A 26,679-nucleotide genomic window follows, 5' to 3' on the forward strand; every position below is an offset into this window, starting at 1 on the left:
GATCTCCTTCAGAATGGACTGGTTGGATCTCCTTGCAGTCCAAGGGACTCTCAAGAATCTTCTCCAACATCACAGTTCAAAAGCATCAATTCTTCGGCGCTCAGCTTTCTTCAGAGTCCAACTCTCACATGCATACATGACCACTGGAAAAACCATAGGCTTGACCAGACGGATCTGTGTTGGCAAAGTCATGTCTCTGCTTTTTAATATGCTGTCTAGGTTGGTCATAACTTTCCTTCCAAGGAGTAGTTGTCTTTTAATTTCATGGCTGCAATCACCATCTGCAGTGATTTTGGAGCCCCCCAAAAATAAAGTCTGACAGTGTTTCCACTGTTTCCCCATCTATTTGCCATAAAGAGATGGGACCAGATGCCATGATCTTCGTTTTCTGAATGTTGAGCTTTAAGCCACACTTTAGGGAAATATAAAATAACAATAGGATATAATGAGAATTTTAAAGAACTGAGATAGAATTCAGGTAACACAAAATTCACCATATAAAAGTGTAAAATATAGGGGATTTTTAGAATATTCACAAAGTTGTGCATTTACTACCACTATCTAATATCAGAACATTTCCATTATTTCAGAAAGGAAGTCTATGGCCCTTGGTCATTTCCCGTTTTTCCTGCATCTCATTCCCTGGCAAAAACTCATCTGCCTTGTGTATGGATTTGCCTATTCTGAACATTTCATATGAAAAGATTTGTACATATGTGTCTTATTATGAATGGAATCTTTCAGTTAGCATGTTTTCAATTTTGATCCATGTTGTATCTTGTTTCTGTACTTAAATCATTTTTAAAAAACTTCATTCAAATTTAATGTATTTACAGAATATGTACAGAATAAATTTAGTATATTTACAGAAATTGTGTTAATTTGTGATATATAGCAAAGTGATTCAGTTATACATATTTATGTTGTTCTTTATATTCTTTCATTATGGTTTATAACGGCATTGAATATGGTTTTCTGTGCTATACAATAGGGCCTTGTTTTTTACCCATCTGAATATTATATATATATATATAAGATCCTTTGAGTCTGCTAATCTCAAACTCGCAATCCTTTTTTCCTTTACTGCTCCTTCCCCCTTGACAACTAGAAATTTCTTCTCTCTGTGAGTCTGTTTCTGTTCCATAGATATGTTCATTTGTGTTGTATTCTATATTCCACATGTAAGTGATATATGATATTTGTCTTTCTGTTTCTGACTTACATCATTAGTATAATCTCTGGGTCTATTCAAGTTGCTGCAAATGGAATTATTTCATTCTTTTTATGACGAATATTCCATTGTGTACATGTGTAGAGCATTTTTATCCATTCATCTCTTAGTGGACATTTAGATTGTTTCCATGTCTTGTCTGTTGTAAATAGTGCTGTTGTGAATTTAGGGATGCATGTACCTTTTTGAATTTTAGTTTTGTTTGAGTATATGCACAGAAATGGAATTGTGTATCATTTGGTAACTCTACTTTTAGTTTTTTGAGCACACTCCATACTGTTTTCCATTGTTTCAATTTATATTTTTACCAGCCGTGTATGAGGGTTCTCTTTTCTCTACCCCATCTGCAGCATTAATTGTTCATAGAATTTTTGATGCTGACCATTCTGATGGTTTTGAGGTGGAACCTTATTGTAGTTTTGATTTGTGTTTCGCTAATTATTAATGAATATGATTATCTTTTCATGTGCTTTTTGGCTTTCTGTATGTCTTTGAATTAATGTCTGTTTAGATCTCCTGTCCATTTTCTTGATTTTGTTGTTGTTGTTATCGAGCTGCAGTGAGCTCTTTGTATATTTTAGAATTTAATCCCATGTCAGTTGCACTGTTTGTAAATATTTTCTCTCATTCTGTGGGTTGTCTTTTTATTTTGTTTGTTGTTTCCTTTGCTGTTGAAAACCTTTTTGGTTTAATTAGGTCCCATTTGTTTATTTCTGTTTTTATTTTCATTACTCTATGAGGTAGATACAAAAAGATATTTCTGTGATTTATGTCCAAGAATGTTCTGCCTATATTTTCCTTTAACAGTTTTATAGTGTCTGGTGTTACATTTAGGTATTTAATCCATTTTGAGTTTATTTTTTGTATGGTGTTATCGTGGAGAAGGAAATGGCAACCTACTCCAGTACTCTTGCCTGGAGAATCCCATGGACGGAGGAACCTGATGGGCTACAGTCCATGGAGTCTCAAAGAGTCGGATACGACTGAGCGACTTCACTTCAATCACTTTATACTTTATCACTGGTAAAGGAAATGGCAACCCACTCTAGTATTCTTGCCTGGAGAACCCCATGGACAGAGGAGCTTGGCTGTCCATGGTCCTTGGTGTCACAGAGAGTCAGACACTATTGAAGTCACTAAGCACGCATGGTGTTATTGAATGTTCTAATTTCATTTTTACAAGTAGCTGTCTAGTTTTACCAGCACCATTCAATGAAGATACTGCCTTTTCTCCATTGTATGTTTTTGCCTCCTTTGTCATGGGCTGACTGACCATAAGTGCTTGAGTTTGTTTCTGGGCTTTTTATTCTGTTCCATTGATCTATATTTCTTTTTTTGTGTCAGTACCATACTTTTTGATTACTGTAGCTTTGTAGTATAGTCTGAAGCCAGGACACCTGATTCCTCTAGCTTTGTTTTTCTTTCTCAGTATCGCTTTAGTTATTCAGGGTCTTTTGTGTTTCTATACAAATTGTAAATTTTCTTGTTATACTTCTGTTAAAAATACCATTGGTGATTTGATAGGGATTGCATTGAATCTGTAGATTGACCTGAGTAGTACAGTCACTTTGAAAATATTGATTCTTCCAATCCAAGAACACAGTATATCTTTCCATATGTTTCTGTCATTTTTGATTTCTTTCATCAACATCTCTCGTCGTTTGCCAGTTACCTTTAGTGTTGTGTTTGGATTGCTTTTTCTTTTTTGTGTCTGTATCGTTGATTTTTAGTTTGTGGTTTCCATGAGGTTTTGGTACACCAGTCTGTGTATTAACAGAATTGTTTTAAATTGCTGGCCTCTTAATTTCCAAGCATTTTCAATAACCTGCATTTGTACTCGTCTCATAATTGCTGATTTGATACCATATTTGGATGTGGATGATTTCCTACTTTTACTTTATATTTGCCTTTACCAGTGAGGCTTTCCATTTATAATTTTCTTGTTTCTGGTTGTTTCCTTTTCTGCCTAGAAAAGTTCCTTCATTATTTGTTATAAAGCTGGTTTCGCTGTGTTGAATTCCGTTAGCTTTTGCTTGTCTGTAAAGCTGTTGAGAGCTGTGTTGAATCTGAATGAGAGTCTTACTGGGTAAAATATTCTTGGTTATGTGTGTTTCCCTTTCATCACTTTAAATATATCATGCCACTCCCTTCGGGCCAGAAAGGTACCTGATGATAAATCAGCTGATGCCTTATTGGGATTCCACTGTATGTTATTTGTTGCTTTTCTGTTGTTGGTTTTAAAATTTTCTCTTTGTCTTTAATTTTTGTCAGTTTGAATTGTATGTGTCTCATTGTGTTCCTCCTTGGTTTCATACTACATGGGACTCTCTGTACTTCCTGGACTTGAGTGAGTGTTCCCTTTCCCATGTTAGGGGAATTTTCAGCTCTTACCTCTTCTGATCTTTTCTCATGCCCTTTCTCTCTCCTTTCTCCTTCTGGGATTTATATAATGTGCACATTGGTACATTTAATATTGTCCCTAAGGTCTCTGAGACTGTCCTCCTTTCTTTTCATTCTTTTTTCTTTATTTAGTTCTGTGTCAGTGATTTACACCAATTTGTGTTTTAGCTCACTTATTCGTTCTTCTGCCTCATTTATTCTGCTATTGATTCTTTTGAGGATATTTATTATTTTTGTTATTGTGTTGTTCATCTGTTTATTTAAATCTTGTAGCTCTTTGTTAAACTTCTCTTGTATCTTCTTGATCTGTGTCTTCATTCTTATGTGTTCATTCTTCATTCTTGTCTTCATTCTTAGATCATCTTTGCTATCTTTACTCTAATTTTTTTCAGGTACATTGTCTAACTCCAATTCACTTGTTCTTTCGAGGTTTTATCTTGTTCCTTAATTTGGAACATACTTCTCTGCCAGCTCATACTGTCTAACTTTCTGTGTTTGTGGTCTCCATTTCACAGGCTGCAGAACTATAGTTCCTTTTCCTCTGGTGTCTGCTTCTTGGTGGTTGAGGTTGGTCCAGGGACTTGTGCAGCTTTGCTGTTGGACAAGACTGGTGCCTGCCCACTGGTGGTTGGAGTGTAACCTTGTCTCTCTGGTGGGGAGGACCAAGTCAAGGGGTGTGTTTTAGAGTGGTTGTGGGCAAAGGAGGACTTTAAGCAGCCTGTCTGCTGATGACTGGGGCTGTGTTCTCATCTTGTTTGTTTGGCCTGAGGCATCTGAACATTGAAGCCTGCAGACTGTTGGGTGGGACCAGGTGTTGTTTGCCCAAATGGCAACCTCTCCAGAGCTCTTGCTGATGAACATTCTCTGAGGCCTCTGCCACCAGTGTCCTTGCCCCTACAGTGAGCCACAGCTGACTCCTACCTCCCCAGTTGACCCTGCAATACTCACAGGTTTATCTGGCCCAGGCTCCTATGGAGTCACTGCTTTGCCTTGCAGCCCAGTGCATGTGAAACCATGTGTGTGCCCTCCAAGAGTGGAAATCTGTTTCTGCCCAGTCCTGTGGAGCTCTTAAACCCAATCTCCATTGGCCTTCAAAGCCAAATGTTATCCCCAGGCTGATGAGCTTGATGAGGATCTCAGAAGTCTCACTCCTGTGGGAAAACTTTTGTAATGTAATCATTTTCTAGTATGTGGGTCACCTTCCCTTTCATTATGGAATTTGATTATATGGTGAAAGCACCCCTTCTACTGTCTCAGTTGTGGCTTCTTTGTCTTTGAATACAGAATATTTCTTGTAGTTTCTAGTGTTTTTTGTTGATGGTTGTTCAGCAGTTCGTTGTGATTTTGATGTTTTCTTGAGAGGAGGTGAGCTCAAGTCCTACTGTGCCATCTTGACTCCTCCCTCATACCTAAATCCTAGAGTAAATTTCTAAAAATTACATTATTGGGTTAAAGTTAACACAGTTTTAGGACCTTTCATATATATTTTCACACTTACAGAAGTCAATATTTTCTTCCCCCTGCTGAATATGTAAATAGCCATTGTCTCACTGGTTCAGCAATAAAGCAATGAGCAATCTGTTAATTAGAACACATGTTGGGGGAAGTGCAATCCATTTGAGTTATTTTTTTTATATGTTTTAAGATAGGGGTTCAGATTCATCCTTTTGCATGTAGATATCCAGTAGTCTAAGTATTATTTGTGAAGACTGTTGTCCCTATTGAATGTCTTGACCATGTGGAAAATCAATTGACTATAAATGTAAAGTTTTATTTCTGGGTTTTCATTTCTCTGCTGTTGATTTTCATGTTTGTCCTTTTTGTAGGAACATATTGTCTTATTTAATGTAAGCTTATATACCAATTTCTAGCCACATAAGTATTCTCACTACAAATTGTTACTATTTTTTTTTACTTTGTGTGTACTGATATGATGAAAATTATATCTAACTTTTATAATCTATTTTTTAAAGAGATAGTGAATAATTTTCATGTGTATATTGGCCAGTTATATTTCTGAATGTGCTCCATCCATCTTATTACTCATATGCTAAACCTCCCTCTTGAATAACTTAAAATGTTGATCACTGAATTTATTTTTTATTTTTTTTATTCACTGGATTTCAAATTAAGTGTTCTCCTTTTTGAACCCAGTGAAGATTTTTTGCTTTGTGTTTTTTCCTTTATCATTTTATTAAAGAATGTATGTAAAAGTGAAGCAGTTCTAAAATAGTACATAATTCATGTAAGGAAGTTTATCATAAAGTATTTTATTTTGCATTTTAAATATTCTTTAGGTCTGCGAAGAAAGCAGAGTTGGAAGAAAATCAGAGAAGTTACAAACAGAAGAAGAAAAGGCGACGCATTAAGGTTCAAGAAGACTCATCCAGTGAAAACAAGGTAATAAATAATGAGAATTACTATGTACTTGGATTTATCACTGGTATAGTAGACCATAGTAAATATGTTATTACCTCATTTGCACTCTGTTCATAAGTTGAATTCTACTAGTTGATTTACATTTTAAGCTTTGTGGAAGAATTGACTAATTATTGAATATATAAGTATGCAGAAGTGTTAAGTTTAATATATTATCAATTTTTTTTTATTTTCCTTCACTGAATTTGATGGAAAGTTTAAGCTTTCTAATTTATTATTTATATTCTTAGTGCTATAGAACTGATATGAAGTGTTCTGTTTAATTACATAAAACATAATAACTCATTAAATGAATAAATTTCTTCTAGCAGTGGAAGTAGTCAATTTCAGTTTCTTGTATATAAGCAGAATTATTCAGAGTACAAATTCTCCATAATTTTTTATCAATTCTGTTCTCTTTTAGAAGAGTTCTGTTTTGTAATGACCCTTTTCACCATTTCTAATGTGCAATGCAATGGCCTTAATTACATTCATAATTAGGAACTCTGTGCCCATTAAACAGTAACTCCCCATTCCCGCCTATCTGCAGCTCCTTGGTGACGTCTAATTCTAATTTCTGTGCCTATAAATTTGCTGATATTAGGTATCTCATATAAATGAAGTCACACAATATTTGTCCTTTCTTTCTGGCTTATTTCATTGATATAATGTTTTCAAGATTCATCCACCTTTTAGCATATATCAGAATTTCTTTCATTTTTAAGGTTGGATAATGTTCCAGTGTATGTATGATAACCTGTCGTGTTTATCCATTCATCTTTTGATGGACATTTGAATTCTTTCTACTTTTAGCTATTTAGAATAACGTTGTTGTGTACATGGGTATACAAATGTCTTTTGGAGTCCCTGCTTTTCTTTTATGTGCATAATCTTTATTTTTTGCCAGTTTAGTTTTTTTAAGTTGAAGGATAATTGCTTTAGAATTTTGTTCTTTTCAATCATACATCAAGAATCAGCCATAGGTACACCCATGTCCCTTCCCTCCCAACCCTCCCTCCCATCACCCTCCCCTTCCCTTCCTTCTAGATTTGTCACAGAGCCCCTATTTGAGTTCCCATACAGCAAATTCCTGTTGGCTATCTATTTTACATATGGTATTGTAAATTTCTGTGTTACTCTTTCCATACATCTCACCCTTTTCCTCCTCCCCTACCCCCGTATCCATAGATTTTTTCTTTTTGTCTGTTTCTCCATTGCTGCCCTGAAAATGAATTCATCAGTACCGTTGTTCCAGATTCCATATCTGTGCATCAGCGTATGATATTTATTTCTCTTTCTGACTTTCTTTACTCGATATAATAGGCTCTGCATTCATCCACCTCATTAGAACTGACTCAAATGCATTCCTTTTTATGGCTGAGTAGTATTCTGTTGTATATATGAACCACAGCTTCTTTATCCATTCATCTGTTGATAGACATCTAGGTTGCTTCCATATTCTAGCTATTGTAAACAGCACTGCAGTGAACATTTGGATACATGTGTGTTTTTTAATTTTGCTTTTCTCATTATCTATGCCTAGTGGTGGGATTGCTGGGTCATATAGTGGTTTTATTCGTGGTTTTTTAAGGAATCTCAATACTGTCTTCCATAGTGGCTGTATCAATTTACATTCCCACCAAGAGTGCAAGAGGGTTCCCTTTTCTATACACCCTTTCCAGCATTTATTGTTTGTAGACTTTTTGATGATGCTATTCTGACCACTGTGAGGTGATATCTCATTGTAGTTTTGATTTGCATTTCTCTAATAATGAGTGATGTTGAGCATTTTTTCATGTATTTGTTAGCCATCTGTATCTCTTTAGAGAAATGTCTGTTTAGGTCTTTTTCCCACTTTTTGATTGAGTTGTTTGTTTTTCTGGTATTGAGTTGTGTGAGTTGCTTCTGTATTTTGGAAATTAATTCTTTGTCAGTTCTTTCCTTTGCTATTATTTATGCTCATTCTTAGAGTTGTCTTTTCACCTTGTTTGTAGTTTCCTTTGCTATGCAAAAGCTTTTGAATTTAATTAGGTTCCGCTTGTTAATTTTTGTTTTTATTTCTATTACTCTAGGAGGTGGATCATAGAAGATCTCGCTTTGATTTATGTCATCAAGTGTTCTGCCTATGTTTTCCTCTAAGAGTTTTATAGTTTGTGATCTTACATTTACATCGTTAATCCATTTTGAGTTTATCTTTTTGTATGGTGTTAGGAAGTGTTCTAATTTCATTCTTTTGCATGTAGCTCTCAAGTTTTCCCAGCACCACTTATTGAAGAGGCTATATTTGCCCCATTGTATATTCTTGCCTGCTTTGTCAAAAATAAGGTACCCATAGGTGCAAGGGATTGTCTCTGGGCTTTCTGTCTTGTTTTTATCTCCTTCTATCTCTGGGCTTTCTATCTTCTGTCTTTTTCCATTGGTCTGTATTTCTGCTTTTGTGCCAGTACCATACTGTCTTGATGACTGTAGCTTTGTAGCATAGTCTGAAGTCGGGAAGGTTGATTCCTCCAGCTCCATTCTTCTTTCTCAAGACGGCTTTGGCTTTTCGGGGTCTTTTGTATTTCCATATGAATTGTGAAATTTTTTGTTCTGTGAAAAATGTCATTGGTAATTTTATAGGGATTGCATTGAATCTGTAGATTGCATTTGGTGAAAGAAGTGAACGTGTTAGTCGTTTAGTTGTATCTGACTCTTTGTGACTCCATGAACTGTAGCCTGCCAGGCTCCTCAGTCCATGGGATTCTCCAGGCAAGAATACTAGAATGGGTTGCCATTCCCTTCTCCGGGGATCTTCCCAACCCAAGGATTGAACCCTAGTCTCCGACATTGCAGACAGAGTCTTTACTGTTTGAGCCACGAGGGAAGCCCTTATATTTGATAGTATAGTCATTTTCAGAATATTGATTCTTTCTACCCAAGAACATGTAATATCTCTCCATCTGTTTATGTCATCTTTGATTTCTTTCACTAGTGTCTTATAATTTCCCATATACAGTACTTTTGTCTCCTTACATAGGTTTATTCCTAGATATTTAATGGGATTGATTCCTTAATTTCTCTTTCTGATTTTTCATTGTTACTGTATAGGAATGCAAGTGAGTCAATGCTTTTAATACTTTTGGTTGTAATCTGAGATGTGCAATTGCTTGATCACATGGTAATTCTGTGTTGAACTTTTTGAGGGAGTTACACTGTTTTCCCAATGCCCCAGCCTTCTAATTTTTCCCCATCCTCACCAACACTTGTTATTTTCTGTTTTTTTCCCCAAAGGTATCATAATGGGTGTGAGATAGTATCTCATCTGTGGTGTTGATTTAAATTTCCCTAATGAGAAGTGATGTTCAGTGTCCTTTTATTTGCTTATTTGACATTTCTGTGTCTCCTTTGGAGAATTTTCTGTTCAGTCCTTTGCCTCCTTTTCAGAGTTCTTTTTGTAAAATACTGTTCTATATTGTAAAGTGTAATTCTGAAGCTTTTCAGTATGTCTTCTACCTTTTATTGGCATATTAATTGGAGTGAGAAATGGAGAAATCAGAAAACTTTGTAATATTAATGTTTTGATCATTTAAATTCCATAGAGTAATTCTGAAGACGATAAAGAAGAAGATGAAGAAGAAGATGAAGAAGAAGATGAAAATGATGATTCCAAGTCTCCTGGAAAAGGCAGAAAGAAAATTCGGAAGATTCTTAAAGATGATAAGCTAAGAACAGAAACACAAAATGCTCTTAAGGAAGAAGAAGAGAGGCGAAAACGTATTGCTGAGAGAGAGCGAGAGCGAGAGAAATTGAGAGAGGTACACCACATTTTATTTATAATTTCTTTTTAATGTATGACTTTCATAGATTCACAGATTATAGTTCAGTTGTCCAAGAAGAGGATCTTGTAATCAACCAGATATTTTTTGTAAGTTACTTTTTCCTATTGGCAGTATTTTATGCAACTTAAAAATCTTCATTAGGTAATATTAATAGAATTAGGTACATGGAAAGGATTTAGATTGTTGAATGATCTCCAGAGTGACTGTTTTTTATTTGAGGTAGAAAAACATTAAAAAATTATTGCTTAAATCCATGAACGATTTCAATGTTTTGAATAAACTTTTCAGTATAAAATAAAGGTCCATCTAGTCAAAGCTATGGTTTTTCTAGTAGTCATGTATGGATGTGAGAGTTGGACCGTAAAGAATGCTGAGCGCCGAAGAATTGATGCTTTTGAACTGTGGTGTTGGAGAAATCTCCTGAGAGTCCGTTGGGCTGCCGGGAGATCAAACCAGTCAATCCTAAAGGAAATCAGTCCTGAATCTTCAATGGAAGGACTGATGCTAAAGCTGAAACTCCAGTACTTTGGCCACCTGATGCGAAGAACTGACTCATTTGAAAAGACCCTGATGCTGGGAAAGATTGAAGGCAGGAGAAGGGGACGATAGAGGATGAGATGGTTGGATGGCATCACCAACGTGATGGACATGAGTTTGAGCAAGCTCCAGGAGTTGGTGATGGACAGGGAAACCTGACATGCTGCAGTCCATGGAGTTGCAAAGAGTTAGACACAACTGAGTGACTGAACTGAGCTGAACAGGCAGAAGAAATAGTATTATAAATCTCTATCTGTACAATACCCACCTTCAATAATTACCAACATATTCTGGAGATGGAAATGGAAACCCACTCTAGTATTCTTGCCTACAAAGTCCCAAAGGAGCTTGGCAGGCTATAGTCCATGACGTCTCAAAGAGTCAGACACAACTTAGTGACTATACAGCAAATGGCAATTTAGCACCATTTTGTAGAAGGAAAAGCAAGGAAAGGAAGAAGAGAGATTCTATTGGCACTGTAGGAGTGAGAGAGGAAGGGGCAAATACAAATAAGCTTGAATTTTGACTGACACACATGTAAAACAGCTTGCTCTGAACTAGTCAGTGTGTTGCAATTCAGTTACTGACTATGGTCTATTTTTCTGACTTTTGAATGACCAGGGCCAATCTTCATTTCTCATTGTGCTCAATTCGTTTATTCAAGAATTATTACATATCAGTCAGTTATTGTGGGTCTTTATTTTGTCAAGTGGTATAGGAAGAAAAGACTAGATACATATTCATATTCACATGTTTTAATTCTTTGACCCAAAGCAGTTTACCTCGGAGAAGGAAATGGCACCCCACTCCAGTACTCTTGCCTGGAAAATCCCATGGACGGAGGAGCCTGGAAGGCTGTAGTCCATGGGGTCGCTGAGGGTCGGACATGACTGAGTGACGTCACTTTCACTTTTCACTTTCATGCATTGGAGAGGGAAATGGCATCCCACTCCAGTGTTCTTGCCTGGAGTATCCCAGGGATGGGGGAGCCTGGTGGGCTGCCGTCTACAAGGTCGCACAGAGTCAGACATGACTGAAGCGACTTAGCAGCAGCAGCAGTTTACCTAATCCTTCAAATCTCTTTACTCATGTGTGAAATAAGGCAAATTATATCTTCCTTTTATGAGTGGTCAAAAGATTTAATGAAATAATCCACATTAAACATTTAGCACAATACCAGGCATATGGTAATAAAAAAGTAATTGTAGATTTTAGATGTTGATGATGATGTTATGTGGTTAGGGATTGCAAATAAATAATTTACTGAACTTTCAAAAAAAATTGGCAACACATGACTAGTTTTTTTTTCATCTGTTTTCTGAACTGAACTGAACTGAACTGAACTTGTTCTATTGCTCAGTCATGTCTGACTCTTTGCAATCCCATGGACTGCAGCCCACCAGGCTTCCCTGTCCTTCACCATCTCCTGGAGCTTGGTCAGACTCATGTCCATTGAGTTAATGATGCCATCTAACTGCCTTGTCCTCAGTCGTCCCCTTCTCCTTGTGCCTTCTGTCTTTCCCAGCATCACGGCTAGTTTTTTTTTTTTTTTTTTTCATCTATTCTCTTACCTTCACAATATTTTTGAGAAGTCTCAGATATCATATCATTTTGATTATATATGGTTCAGAATATATTGTTGAAAGATAAGAACTTTTAAACATTACCACAGTATCATTATTACACTTTAACAATAATTTCATAATGTCAAATGTCTAGTTAATATTAACAATTCTTTCATTTACCTCACAAGCATAATAGTGGTTTATAAAAATATTTGTTATGAATCAGAAACCTAAGAAGGTCTCACTGTGTGTTGTGTTACATATGGATACTTAGGTTTATCATTAAGCTATTCCTACAGTGTCTTGATTACTGTAACCTTATGGTAATTCTTGGAATGAGATACTGTAATTTCTACAACTTGGTTCCACATTTTTAGAGTTGTTTTGGTATACTCCATTATTCATATTTCCATATTAATTTTAGTATCCTGTCAATTTTTAATAAGAATCTTCCTGGAACTTTTATGGGGATTTTGTTGGATCTCTAGTGACATCTTAACAGATTTTGTTTACACTTATGTAAATATCATATATTTCCCATTTATTTATCTCTTCTTTGATTTCTCTTAGCAGCGTTTTATGGTTTTCATTGTACATAACTAGCACGTATTTTTCTAAATTTATCCTTAAGTAATCTATGTTTTCTGTTGTCATGGTAAATGAAATTTCAAATGATTTAATGACCTTGTGTTCTATGAGCTTACTATATTCTCCTACTAGTTCTAATAACCTTTTTAGTAGATTCCTAAAGATTTTCTACATATTCAATCATGTTGTCTACCACCACCACCAGAAGGATGGTTAATTTTTTCAAATGCATTTTAATGTATCTGTGGAATGATCTAGAAAATGTCTTGCACTGCTAGGATAAGCCTTACTGGTCATCTTATATTACTCTTTTTATATATTGTTGTATTTCTTTTCTTATATTGTTTCACCAGGAGTTTTACCTCACTTTTAAGTAGGCATGTTGGGTTACAAATTGCTTTACTTGTATATCTTTCTGGGTTTTTTATTACAGTAATACTGTTCTCATGTAAAATGAAATGGGAAATGCTCCTGTCTCCTCTACTTATAAGTATTTTTATAATATAGGTAGTATTTCATTCTTAAATGTTTGCTAGAATTCTCCAGTAAAGGTACTCTCCTGAGTTTTCTGAGTTTTTTTAAATTTTTAGACAGATTGTATTTAATAAGTTATTACTATTACTTTAATAAGTAGATGATCTGTTCTCTTTTGATCTCTTTTGGTAAATTTTTCTTTGAGATATTTGTCCATTTCATTTAAGTAGTCAAATGTATTGTTTCAAATAAATTTGTTTATAATATTCCTTTTTTAATGTTTTTGTTTTTTGTAGACCCTGTTATGATAGCTCATCTTTCATTTCTGTCAATGATAATTTATCTTTTTTTCTTGATTAGTCTCTTTAGAGGTTTAGAGATTGTATTATCCTTTCAAAAAAACCAGCTTTAGATTTAATGATTTTTTTCTTATTATTTTACCTTTCGCTATTTCATTGGTTTTTACTCTGATTTTGTGTTGTCACTTTTTCTCTGGGTATAATTTGCTTTTTTAAAATAGCTATTTAAGGTGGCTTTTGGATGTTGATTCTTTTTTAATCTATAAATAATATAAAATTCCCGAATGTGCATACTATTTTAAATGTTGAACTGTATGAATTTTGATGTTTTGTGTTTTGCTTTTTACTCTTTCTGTTTTTCTTATGACCAAGAAAATGATGGTCCATGCAAATATTTTACTTTTGTGGTGTGAAATATTCTATAAATTTCAGTTAGGTTATGTTGATTTATTACATTCACATCCTTTATATCCTTAATGATATTTTGTCTCATAGAGCAAAGTTGAGGTCTGCAAGTTTAATTGTCAACTTGTCATTTTCTCATTGCACTTCTCTGTTTTTTCTCATAGTTTGTTAAAGCTCTGCTAGGTACATCTACTTGTGGGATTATTATGTCTTTCTCATGAATTGATCCATTATCAGTATGTAAAGTCTCTTTTTAACACTGCTAATTTTTCATCTGAAATCTACTCTGTTTGAGTATGGTGTAGTCATACCATCTTACTTTTCAAGCATTTTGCTATGAAAAGTTCCAATATACTGCTAGCTTTACAGAATTTCACAGTAATTTCCCATAAACTCATGTCCTACATTCTTCTGTTGATATTTCACTATACTTGGTTTATAACATTTCTATTTATTTACTAAGCTTTCTATCCTTCATTATATTTTTATGCATTTGAAAGTCAGTTGCAAACATTATTTCACTTAACCTAAATGCTTTAGGTTGCATATCATTAATTAGAATTGATATTTATTAAAAATTTTTCTTTTTATGAAAAATTTACTTAGAGTGAAATATACCAATCTTAAGTTTACATTTTGGTTTTGACATACCATGGAATTGGGGAATGTGTATATTTTCATGGTTTTCTTCACCTTGCCTTTTTTTCTTTTTAGTTAATATTTGGAGAGTGTTCTTTCCTCAGTAGCTTGTGTCTGCCCTTAACTGTGGCAAAACTTATCTGTTGAATGGACTTATCACTGTCATTTTTGCCTTCCCCAAATCTTCTTTTGAGGTACAGTTAGGTTGTTTCAAGGTTTTTACTAAACTGGAGTATCCTGTTACATATTGGAATGACTTATTTTGTTTGTGCTTCTTTGGGTTCTTTTAAAAAATTTTCTTATTATTTTAACTGTTTTTAAGTACACAGGTCAGTGAAATACATGTTGTGTAATCATCATCACCATCCTTTTCATTGCCTTTTTCATCATTCCGAACAGAAACTCTGTACCCATTTAAAACTAGACCCTATCCCCTTTTCCCACTAGTCTCTTATAACCTCTCTTCTACTTTCTGTCTCTTATGAATTTGCCTATTTATTTACCTCTTATAAGTGGATTTATTCAATATGTTTTCAAGATTCATTCATGTTGTACCAACTGTCAGAATTTCATTTGTTTTTAAGGATGAACATTGCATTGTATGCATATACCACATTTTGTTTATTCATTCATCTGTTTTTTTTAAAAAATTGTGTATTTTAATTTTAAATTTGTTTATTTTTAAAATGGAAGATAATTACTTTACAGGATTGTGTTGGTTTCTGCCAGTCATTAACATAAATCACCCATAGGTATACGTATGTCCTCTCTCTTTTGAACTTCTTTCCCATCTCCCTCCACATTCCACCCCTCCCCAGTTTGAGTTTTCATTGTCATATAACAAATTCCAATTGGCTTTCTATTTTATATATGGTAATATAATTTTCCATGTTACTCTCTCCGTACATCCCACCCTATCCTCCCCGCCCCCCTTGGTTATCCATAAGTCTTTCTCTGTGTCTATGTCTCCATTGCTGCCCTGCAAGTAGTTTCATCAGTACCATCTTTCTAGATTCCATATATATACATTAGTATACAGTATTTGTTTTTGTCTTTCTGACTTACTTCACTCTATATAATAGGCTCTCCATTCATCTACCTTATTAGAACTGACTCAAATGCATTCCTTTTTATGGCTGAGTAGTATTCTGTTGTATATATGAACCACAGCTTCTTTATCCATTCATCTGTTGACATCTGGGTTGCTTCCATGTTCTAGCTATTGTAAACAGTGCTGTTCTAGCTATTGGGATACATGTATCTTTTTCAGTTTTGGTTTCCTATGGTTTATGTCTAGTCGTGAGATTGCTGGTCATATGGTGGTTTTATTCGTAGTTTTAATAAGGAATCTCAATACTGTCTTATATAGTGGCTGTATCAATTTACATTCCCACCAAGAGCACAAGAGGGTTCTCTTTCCTCCACACCCTTTCCATCTGGGCTCACAGAATCACTGGGTTCCCTGTGTTATATAGCCACTTCCCACTAGCCCTCTGTTTTATACATGATGATGCATATATGGCAGTGCTACTTTCTTAATTTGTCCTACCTTCTCCTTCCCCTGCTGTGTGTACAATTCCACTCTACATCTGGGTATTCATTCATCTGTTGATGGATATTTTAGGTTTCTTACAGTTTCTGGCTATTGGGAATAATAGTGCTAGGAACATGGATATATAATATCTCTTCAAGTTCCTGCTTTCCATGCTTCTAGATATATATGTTCAAAAGTGGAATGATGGAACATTGAGGAGTCATCACATCGTTTCCTCAACAGCTGCACCATTTTACATTTCCACCAGCAATGCATAAAGGTTCCAATTTCTCTACATCTTTACAACATTTCTTTTATTTTCTTTTCCTTTCTCTTCTTTCTTACCTTTTCCTGCCCCCCACCCCCACCCCATTTGTAATAGCCAACATTATGGACGTGAAGTGGTATTTCATTATGGTTTTGTTTTTTAAGAAGTTAAATTTTATTTGGGGCAAAATTAGGACTGCACTGAGGGAGACACTGCTCTAAGAGGGGGTGGGGGAAGGTGGTGAAGGGAAACTTTGTGAAATCAACAACTTATCTTACAAAAAGCTTTTCTGCTTATCATGAGGAGATGATGTCACTATGAAGGAGTTTAGTGCTTTTCTAGATAAGACCAGATGCAAGAATTTGGATAATTAAGGTTTTGATTTGCATCTCCTTAATGGAAAAGGTCAGTTTTCATTCCAATCCCAAAGAAAGGGAATGCCAAAGAATGCTCAAACTACCACACAATTGCACTCATCTCACACGCTAGTGAAGTAATGCTCAAAATTCTTCAAGCCAGACTTCAGCAATATGTGAACTGTGAACTTCCTGATGTTCAAGCTGGTTTTAGAAAAGACAGAGGAACCAGAGATCAAATTTCCAACATCTGCTGGATCATGGAAAAATCAAGAGAGTTCCAGAAAAACATCTATTTCTGCTTTATTGACTATGCCAAAGCCTTTGACTGTGTGGATCACAATAAACTGTGGAAAATTTTCAAAGAGATGGAAATACCAGACCACCTGACCTGCCTCTTGAGAAACTGATATGCAGGTCAGGAAGCAACAGTTAGAACTGGACATGGAACAACAGACTGGTTCCAAATAGGAAAAGGAGTACGTCAAGGCTGTATACTGTCACCCTGCTAATTTAATTTATATGCAGAGTACATCATGAGAAACGCTGGACTGGAAGAAACACAAGCTGGAATCAAGATTGTCGGGAGAAATATCAATAACCTCAGATATGCAGATGACACCACTCTTATGGCAGAAAGTGAAGAGGAACTAAAAAGTCTCTTGATGAAAGTGAAAGGAGAGTGAAAAAGTTGGCTTAAAGCTCAACATTCAGAAAACGAAGATGATGGCATCTGGTCCCATCACTCCATGGCAAATAGATGGAGAAACAGTGGAAACAGTGTCTGACTTTATTTTTTTGCGCTCCAAAATCACTGCAGATGGTGATTGCAGCCATGAAATTAAAAGACGCTTACTCCTTGGAAGGAAAGTTATGACCAACCTAGATAGCATATTCAAAAGGAGACATTACTTTGCCGACTAAGGTCTGTCTAGTCAAGGCTATGGTTTTTTCAGTAGTCATGTATGGATGTGAGAGTTGGACTGTGAAGAAAGCTGAGCACCAAAGAAGTGATGCATTTGAACTGTGGTGTTGGAGAACACTCTTGAGAGTCCCTTGGACTGCGAGGAGATCCAACCAGTCCATTCTGAAGGAGATCAGCCCTGGGATTTCTTTGGAGGGAATGATGCTGAAGCTGAAACTCCAGTACTTTGGCCACCTCATGCCAAGAGTTGACTCATTGGAAAAGACCCTGATACTGGGAGGGATTGGGGGCAGGAGCAGAAGGGGACGACAGAGGATGAGATGGCTGGATAGCATCACTGACTCGATGGATGCGAGTCTGAGTGAACTCCGGGAGTTGGTGATGGACATGGAGGCCTAGCGTGCTGCGATTCATGGGGTCACAAAGAGTTGGACGTGACTGAGTGACTGAACTGAACTGAAGTGAATGACTAGTGATGTTGAGCATCTTTTCATGTGTGTATTGACCAGTTGTATATCTTTGGAGAAATGTCTATTCAAATCCTTTGCACATTTAAAAATTGTGTTGTTTTTGTTATTGTTGTATTGTAGGCGTTCTATATGTATCTGGATATCAATCTGTTATCAGATATGTGATTCACAACTATATTCCTCCATCTCATGGATTATCTTTATTTCTGCTGATAAGTATCCCTTGCATAAAAGTTTGAAATTTTGATGAAGTCCAGTTGATCTATTTTTTTTTTCATTGCGTGTGCTTTTTTATGTTTTATTTAAGGCATTGTTACCAAATCCTGTGTCATAACAGTTTCTTTCTTTGCCATTTTGTATAATCCTGTGTAATATATACTGTTGAATTTTGTTTGCTTGTACTTTGTGAAATAATTTTGAGTCTGTATTCACAGAGAATCTATAGTTTTCTTATAGTTTATCTTTTAAATTTTAAATTAGGGTAATGCTGGTCTCATTGATTGAATTAGAAAATATTCCCTCCTCTTTAGTTTTCTAGAAGAGTTTGAGAAAAATTGGCATTATTATTATGTCTTCTTTGGAGAAATGTCTATTTAAGTCCTATGCCCAATTTTTGGTTGGGTTGTTTGTTTTCTGATGTTGAACTTCATGACCTGCTTGTGTATTTTGGAGATTAATCTATTGTCAGTTGCTTCATTTGTAATTATTTTCTCCCATTCTGAGGATTGTCTTTTCATCTTGTTTATGGTTTCTTTTGCTGTTCAAAAGCTTTAAGTTTAATTAGGTTCCATTTGTTTATTTTTGTTTTTATTTCCATTACTCTAGGAAGTGGGTCATAGAAAGACTTTATTTCATTTATGTCAGAAAGTATTCTATGTTTTCCTCTAAGAGTTTTATAGTTTGTCGTCTTACATTTAGGTTTTTAACCCATTTTGAGTTTATCTTTGTGTATGATATTCGAAAGTGTTCTAATTTGATTCTTTTGCATGTAGCTGTTCAGTTTTCCTGTCTTTTCTCCATTGTATAGTCTTTCCTTCTTTGTCGAAGATAAGGTGCCCATAGGTATATGGGTTTATCTTTGGGCTTTCTGTCATGTTTCACTGGTCTATATTTCTGTTTTTGTGGCAGTAGCATACTGTGTTGATGACCAGCTTTGTAGTATAGTCTGAAGTTAGGAAGGTTGATTCCTTCAGCTGTATTCTTCTTTCTCAAGATTGCTTTTTCTGTTTGGGTCCTTTTGTGTATCCACACAAATTCTTAAATTTTTTGTCCTAGTTCTGTGAAAAATGCCATTGGCAATTCGATAGGGACTGCATTGACTCTGGAAGTTGCTTTGGGTAATATATTCATTTTCACAATGTTTATTCTTCCAATTCAGCAACATGGTATATCTCTCCATCTATTTGTGTAGTCCTTGATTTCTTTCAAAAATGTCTTATAGTTTTCTGTATATGCCTCTTTTCTCTCCTTGAAGCTCTATACAGTCATCAAGAACAAGACCTGGAGCTGACTGTGGCTCAGATCATGAGCTCCTTATAGCAAAATTCAGGCTTAAATTGAAGAAAGTAGGGAAAACCACTAGGCCATTCAAGTATGACTTAGATCAAATCCCTTTCTATTATACAGTGGAGGTGATTTATAGATTTAAGAGATTAGATTTGGTAGACAAGTGCCTGAAGATCCATTTTGGTTTTAGGTTCATAACTTCGTATAGTAGGCAATGCCAAGAAGGCAAAGCATTTCTCTTAGGAGGCTTTAGAAATTGCTGAGGAAAGAAGAGAAGTGAAAGGCAAGGAAGAAAGGAGAAGATATACCCAACTGAATGCAGAGTTCCAGAGACTAGCAAGGAGAGATAAGATCTTAAATGAACAATACAAAGAAATAGAGGAAAAGAATAGAATGGAAAAGACTACAGGTCTCTTCCAGAAAATTGGAAATATCAATGGAACATTTCATGGAAGGATGGGTATGATAAAGGACAGAAATGGTGACCTGACAGAAGCTGAAGAGATTAAGTAGAGGTGGCTGGAGTACACAGATGTATAGAAAAATGGTATTAATGACCTGGATAACCACAAAGGTGTGGTCGCTCACCTAGTGCTAGACATCCTGAAGTGCAAAGTCAGATGGGCCTTAGGAAGAATTACTATGAGCAAAGTTATTGGAGGTGATGAATTTCCAGCTGAGTTATTTCAAATCATAAAAGATTATGCTGTTAAAGTGCTGTACTCAATATGCTGGCAAATTTGGAAAACTCAGCAGTGGCCACAGGACAGGAAAAGGTCAACTTTCTTTCCAGTCCCAAAGAATGGCAATGCCATAGAATGTTCAAACTACTGTACAATTGCTGTCATTTCACATGCTAGTAAGTTTATGCTCAGAATCCTTCAAGCTAGGCTTCAACAGCATGTGAATCAAGAACTTCCATATGTACAAGCTGGATTTAGAAGAGGCAGAGGAAGCAGAGATCAAATTGCCAGCATTTGTTTGATTATGGGGAAAGCAAGGGAATTCCAGAAAAACATCTACTTCTGCTTCATTGACTACACTGAAGCCTTTGACTATGTGGATCACAACAAAGTCTGGAAAATTCTTAAAGAGATGGGAATACCAGACCACCTTACTTATCTCCTGAGAAACTTGTATGCAGGTAAGAAACCAAGTTAGAACTGGATGTGGAACAACAAACAGGTTCAAAATTGGGAAAGGAGTATGAGTAGGATGTATATTGTCACCCTGCTTATTTACCTTCTCTACAGAGTTACCTCACGTGAAATCCTGGGCTGGATGAATCAGAAGCTAGAATCAAGATTGCCAGGTGGAACATCAACAACCTCAGATATGCAGATGATACCGCTGTAATGACAGAAAGTGAAGAGGACCTAAAGAGCCTCTTGATGAGGGTGAAACAGGAGCATGAAAAAGCTGGCTTAAAACTTAACATTCAAAAAACTAAGATTATGGCATGCAGTCCCCTCACTTCATGACAAATAGAAGGGGAAAAGGTGAAAGTAGTGACAGATTTTATTTTTGGGGGCTTCAAAATCACTGCCGCCAGTGATTGTAGCCATGAAATTAAAAGATGCTTGCTCCTTGGAAGGAATGCTGTGACAAATCTAGACAAGAGTATTAAAAATCAGAGATATCACTTTGACAATAAAGGTCCATAAATAAAAGCTATTATTTTCCAGTAGTCACTTACAGATGTGAGGGCTGGACCATAAATAAGGCTGCATGCTGAAGAACTGATGCTTTCGCATTGTGGTGTTGGAAAAGATTCTTGAAATTCCTTGTATAGCAGGAAGATCAACCCAGTCAATCCAAAAGGAAATCAACCCTGAATATTCATTGGAAGGATTGATGCTAAATCTGAAGATCCAGTACTTTGGCCACCTGGTGCAAAGAGCTGATTTACTGGATAAGACCCTGATGATCAGAAAGATAGAAAGCAAAAGGAGCAGGGGGCAGCAGAGTATGAGATGTTTAGATATTGTCACCAACTCAGTGGACATTAATTTGGGTTAACTCCGGGAGATAGTGATGGCAGAGCAGCCTGGCATGCTGCAGTCCATGGCGTTGCAACAATTAGGACCCAGCTTACCCCTGTTGAACAATAACAACAACAACACTGCCCTTTTTTTCCTTAAGTACATTCATTCCTAGGTATTTTATCTTTCTGTTTCAGTGGTGACTGGGATTGTTTCCTTAATTTCTTTCTGAGTTTTCATTGTTAGTGTATAGGAATGAAAGAGATTTCTATGTATTTATTTTGTATCCTGCAACTTACTAAATTCACTGGTTAGCTTTAGTAATTTTCTGATAGCATCTTTGGGGCTTTCTATTTATAGTATAATATCTTGAAACAGCGATAATTTTACTTCTTTTCTAATCCCTGAATTCCACAACCTTTAGTATTCTATTTTTATTTTAATTTGAAGGTGTTTTCTAATGTCTCTTGTGATTTCTTATTTGACCTTTTTGTTATTTAAGAGTGTCATGTTTAAATTATGCATATTTGCATTTTTCCCACTGTCCTTCTGTTACTGATTTCTAGTTTCATTCCATTGTGATTGGAGATTTTCAAGTTTTTATTTTATTTTTTTAATTTTTTAAATAAGTTAGTAAACTTTTTCATTTAATTTTAATTTTCTTTTATTTGAAGTATTGTTAATTTTATGATTTTGATGTTTTAAAATTTATTAAGGCTTGTTTTGTGCCCTATTATGTCTGTCCTTAAGAAGTGTTACATTAAGTTGAGAAAATTTGTACTCTGCTGTTGTTGAATGGAGTGTTCTCTTTGATAGGACTTACTGGTTGACATTGTCGTTCAAGTTCTGTGTTTCCATCTTCAGTTGCTTATTCTGTTTTTTACTGAAAGTAGGGTATTATGTCTCCAAACTATTTTTGTAGAACAGTCTATTATTTCTCCTTTCAATTCTGTCAGTGTTTGCTTCATATAATTTGGGACTCTGATTTTGGTATATTTATCTTTATGATAGTTATATCTTCTTGGTAATCTATAGATGTTTTCTTTGTAGTTAACATGGGATGAGATGTAACTTCCTAAAGTCATAATGTTATAGTTTGAATTTAATGAATTTACCTTTAATCATGTAGAAAAATATTGTAAATGTATTATACAGCCCCATTTCCCCTTGCATATAATTCGTGTTACACATTTTGTTTTTATGTATTTTATGCCCCAATAACATATAGTTACTTTTTATGGTTTGTCTTTTAAATTCTATAGAAAGTAAACTTGGAGTTACAAACCAAAATGTCAATAATATTGGGTTTTGTGTTTGGCCGTGTGTGTTTTCCATACATATGGATAGTTCTTTATCCATTTTTCAGTATTCTTTCATTTCAGCCCGAAGGCTTCACTTTAGCATTTCTTGTTGCGTAGGTCTATTTTTAATGAACTGTCTTGGTTTAAGAATGTATTAGTTTCTGCCTCTATTTTGAATGATACTTTTGTTTAATATAAAATTCTCAGGTGACAGTTATTTTCTTTCAATAGTTTAAAATATATCATTGCACTGCCTTTTGATCTTCAAGTTTCTGATGAGAAATAAACTGATAATGTTATTGATGATCCCTGTTGTGATCACTTCTCTCTTGATACTTTCAAGATTCTTTCTGTTTGTACTGTGAAGGTGTAACTATAATGTGGTTAGTCTGAGTCTCTTAGTTTATCTCAGTTCAAGTTTGTTGTGCTTCTTGGATTTGTAGATCCTGGTCTTTACTCAAATTTGGGAGTTTTGGCCATTATTTCCTCAAATAACCTTTTGCCTGTATTTTACTTCTCCTTTGACTCTCATAATATGTGTATTGGTCTGCTTGATGATATCCCACAAGTCCATTGGTCTATCACTTTTCTTAATTCTATTTTCTTTCTGCTACTTAGACTTGATAATTTCAGTTGACACCTTCATGTTTAATGATTCTTCTTCCTGCTCTTTTTCCTGCTTTTTTCTTTTTCAGTTCCAGATTTTCTGTTTGGTTCTTGTTTGTAATTTCTACTTCTTTGTTGGTATTCCCCATTTTGTATCTTTTCTTGATTTTTTTTTAGATTGTGCCCAGTTTTGCTTTGTGTAATGAGTCCATTGTTGAGTACCTCTTAGGGATGTTTTCTGTTATTTTAATTTCTTTTGAATTGCCCATGTTTTCCTGTTTCATGGTTTGGTTTGTGCGTTTTTTTTTTTTTTTAATCACCATTGGGGGTTTAGCTATTATAATGTGGTAACTCTGGAAGTTAAGTTCTCTCCCTTCCCAAGGATTTTTTTGTATTTTTTTCTTTAGCTGTTACTGTCTGATTGTTATGAGACTCTTCTCATTTAATTTTACAAAGTTTGTTTATTGTTGTACATCATTACGGAATGCTCTTTTCCTTTCACTAGTGTTCTGTTAATATTTTGAGAGAGATTTCCTTGAATGCTGATTTATTCCCAGTCTTTTTAGATTAGCTCTGTACTGGGATACATCCCTAGTACTTAACTAGGCTTGCAGTTAAGCTAAGGATCCCTCTGAGGTTAAAACTTGAGGTTTGCTCAGTTTTTGTTTGTTTGTTTGTTTGTTTTTCTGGGGAAACATGGCTTTTTAAATTATTCTGTATGTTTTGTTAGTTTCAGATGCCTTAAATTCCAAGGGTCTTATCCTAGCTTCTTTTCTGGGCCTTAGATGGTCAGTTGTATTTCTCCATGTATCATGTCTTGGCCCTGGCATCTGTGGGTTTACAATTGCCTTGTAACTATTTTTTTTTTTCTTTTTGAGCATTTCCTTCTGTTTCTCCCATTAGAATTTAAGTTAGGTGAAATAGTAGTAAGAATTTTATGTCATTCCTTCAGTTACCCTCTGGCAGGTTAGAATAGCTGTACACAATAACCAGCAAATAATTAATACTGTACTCCCTCTGGTTTGAGGGAAGAAACTGTCCACAAGGCTACTGCTGCTTCAAGAATAAGACTATCACTTCACTAAGAAGTAAGAGCAAGTAAAAATACTATAAAACTTTACTACCATTTTGAAAATGGCCTTTTCTTGATTGGTCATTTATTTGGTAGCTATAAACCTTTGACTGTTTTCCAGAACTCTGACAAAGTTGGTTCAAACAGTTTCTGATTTTTAAAGTTTTTTCCTTTTTCATTTGTTTTTATATTTCTGTGCAAAAACAGGAGCTTAGAGCTTGTTTCTTGTCATTTTGCTTACATCTTACTTTCCCCTTAGTTTTTGAATGTTATAATCCATGATTATAGAATTATAAGTTATTAGCTTTTTCTTTCATCTGTGTAAAGATGTTGCTTCTTCATGACATGTTGTTTCTTGTCTTTTATTTTTGCCCCTCACCCACCCATGTGTATGTAATGTGTCTTTTTTTCTTTTTTTAAATGATTAGATGTTTTAATGGTTTGTGAAAAATTATCGATTTATCACCGACTTTCAGGAATTGATGGTTGTGATTTTCTTAGTTTTTATCCTGCCTGGTGCTCCTTTAAGTTGCTGGTTCTGTGGACTTATAGTTTCTATCAAAATTTTTGAAAGTTTTGACCATTATTTCCTCAGACAAGGTGTAGGGAACAAGGTATAAAGAAGGTTGAGAAGTGCTTGCAAACGAGACTCTCAACCAGGGCTGAACATTCTTGCAAACGAGATGTTCTGCCCAGTGTAGGGAACTAGGTTTAAGGAAGGTTGAGAAGTGCTTGCAAACGAGACTCTCAACCAGGGCTGAACATTCTTGCAAACGAGATGTTCAGCTAAGAATCCTGTTTGTTCCCGTGGGAAAAGAACATTTCTTGCACACAAGGATGTTTCTCTGATTCCTCAAAAGGAACAGACCCTGGGACAAAACGGATTCTAAGTTGATAAGGAAGTTCCCCAAAACAAAGTCTTAGCTGCAGTAAATAAGTCAAGGTAAAGGTTATCTCGCCCTGCGCCTGCGCACTGTATAGTCTCTGAATCATTGCTTGGCAGCTTGCCCTGTAGGTTGTTGTGCAAGGGATATAAAATAAAGTAGCTGTAAGAAGCAAGTGTTAAAATATAAAGATTCAAACCACTCTGCAGTGTTGGTGTTTCATTCCGTCGCCGGCACAAGGTTTTCTGTTCTTTTCCTATATGAGACTCTAATTACATATGTATTAGATTGCTGGGCATTTTCCCACTAGTTTCTTCAATTCCTCCCCCTGCCCCCTCCCCCCTGTTTCATATTAGGTAGTTTCTCTTGCTTTGTCTTCAAGCAAGATCTTTTCTTCTTTTCTATTATGATGCTAAATCTCATTCAGTGAGTTTTTCATATTAAATATTTATTTTTTACATTTTTATTATATAGAAATTACATTTGGTTCTTTCTTATAGCTTGTATTTCTTTTCCCACTGTGTTCACATCTTCCTTTCAGTATTGGAACACATTTTACATCTGCTTTATTGTGTTTGTCTGCCAATTTGAACATCTCTGTCACTTCTTACCATTTTTGTTAAGTGACTTTTCTCTTGATTATTGTTCATATTTTTTTTCTTGATGTATCTAATAATGTTTTATTAAAAACTGCTGCTGCTGCTAAGTCGCTTCAGTTGTGTCCTACTCTATGCGACCCCACAGATGGCAGCCCACCAGGCTCTGCCGTCCCTGGGATTCTCCAGGCAAGAACACTGGAGTGGGTTGCCATTTCCTTCTCCAATGCATGAAATTGAAAAGTGAAAGTGAAGTCCCTCAGTTGTGTCTGACCTTTGTAACCCCATGGACTGCAACCCACCAGGCTCCTTTGTCCATGGGATTTTCCAGGCAACAGTACTAGAGTGGGTTGTCATTGCCTTCTCCTATTAAAAACTAGACATTGCAAATTGGGTATTGTTGAGTGTATGTTGTATTCTATTGGAGAGTGCTGGCATTGTTCTGTATAGATATTTAAGGTACTTATTAGTTCAGTTTAATTATTCTTTTTAATTTTTGGCTGTGCTGGGTCTTCACTGCTCTGTGTGGGTTTTCTCTAGTTGTAGCGAGCAGGGGCTACTCTCTAGTTGTGGTGTGTGGGCTTCTTATTGCCATGGCTTCTCTTGTTGTAGAGCATGAGTTCTAGGCTCACAGCCTTCAGTAGTTGCAGCATGTAGGCTCAGTAGTTGCAGCACAAGGGCTCTAGAGCATGGGCTCAGTAGTTGTGGTGCACAGGTTTAGTTGCTCTATACATAACATATAGGATCCTTCCAGATCAGGGATGGAACCCATGTCCCCTGCATTGGCAGGTGCATTCTTAACCTC

The 26,679-nt window shown here is 35.6% G+C and overlaps 1 protein-coding gene across 1 annotated transcript in view; it reads left to right on the top strand.

Moving 5' to 3' along the window:
* ATRX (ATRX chromatin remodeler) overlaps nucleotides 1-26,679 on the top strand; it is a 214,071-nt gene that overhangs the window by 69,814 nt on the left and 117,578 nt on the right. The window contains exons 13-14 of the mRNA XM_068963358.1: nucleotides 5,929-6,055; nucleotides 9,628-9,843. Coding sequence (XP_068819459.1) covers nucleotides 5,929-6,055; nucleotides 9,628-9,843 — 343 coding nt within the window. The remainder of the gene's footprint in view (nucleotides 1-5,928; nucleotides 6,056-9,627; nucleotides 9,844-26,679) is intronic.

This window comes from Capricornis sumatraensis, chromosome X (genome assembly GCF_032405125.1).
Source record: "Capricornis sumatraensis isolate serow.1 chromosome X, serow.2, whole genome shotgun sequence".
Taxonomy (NCBI): Eukaryota; Metazoa; Chordata; class Mammalia; order Artiodactyla; family Bovidae; genus Capricornis; species Capricornis sumatraensis.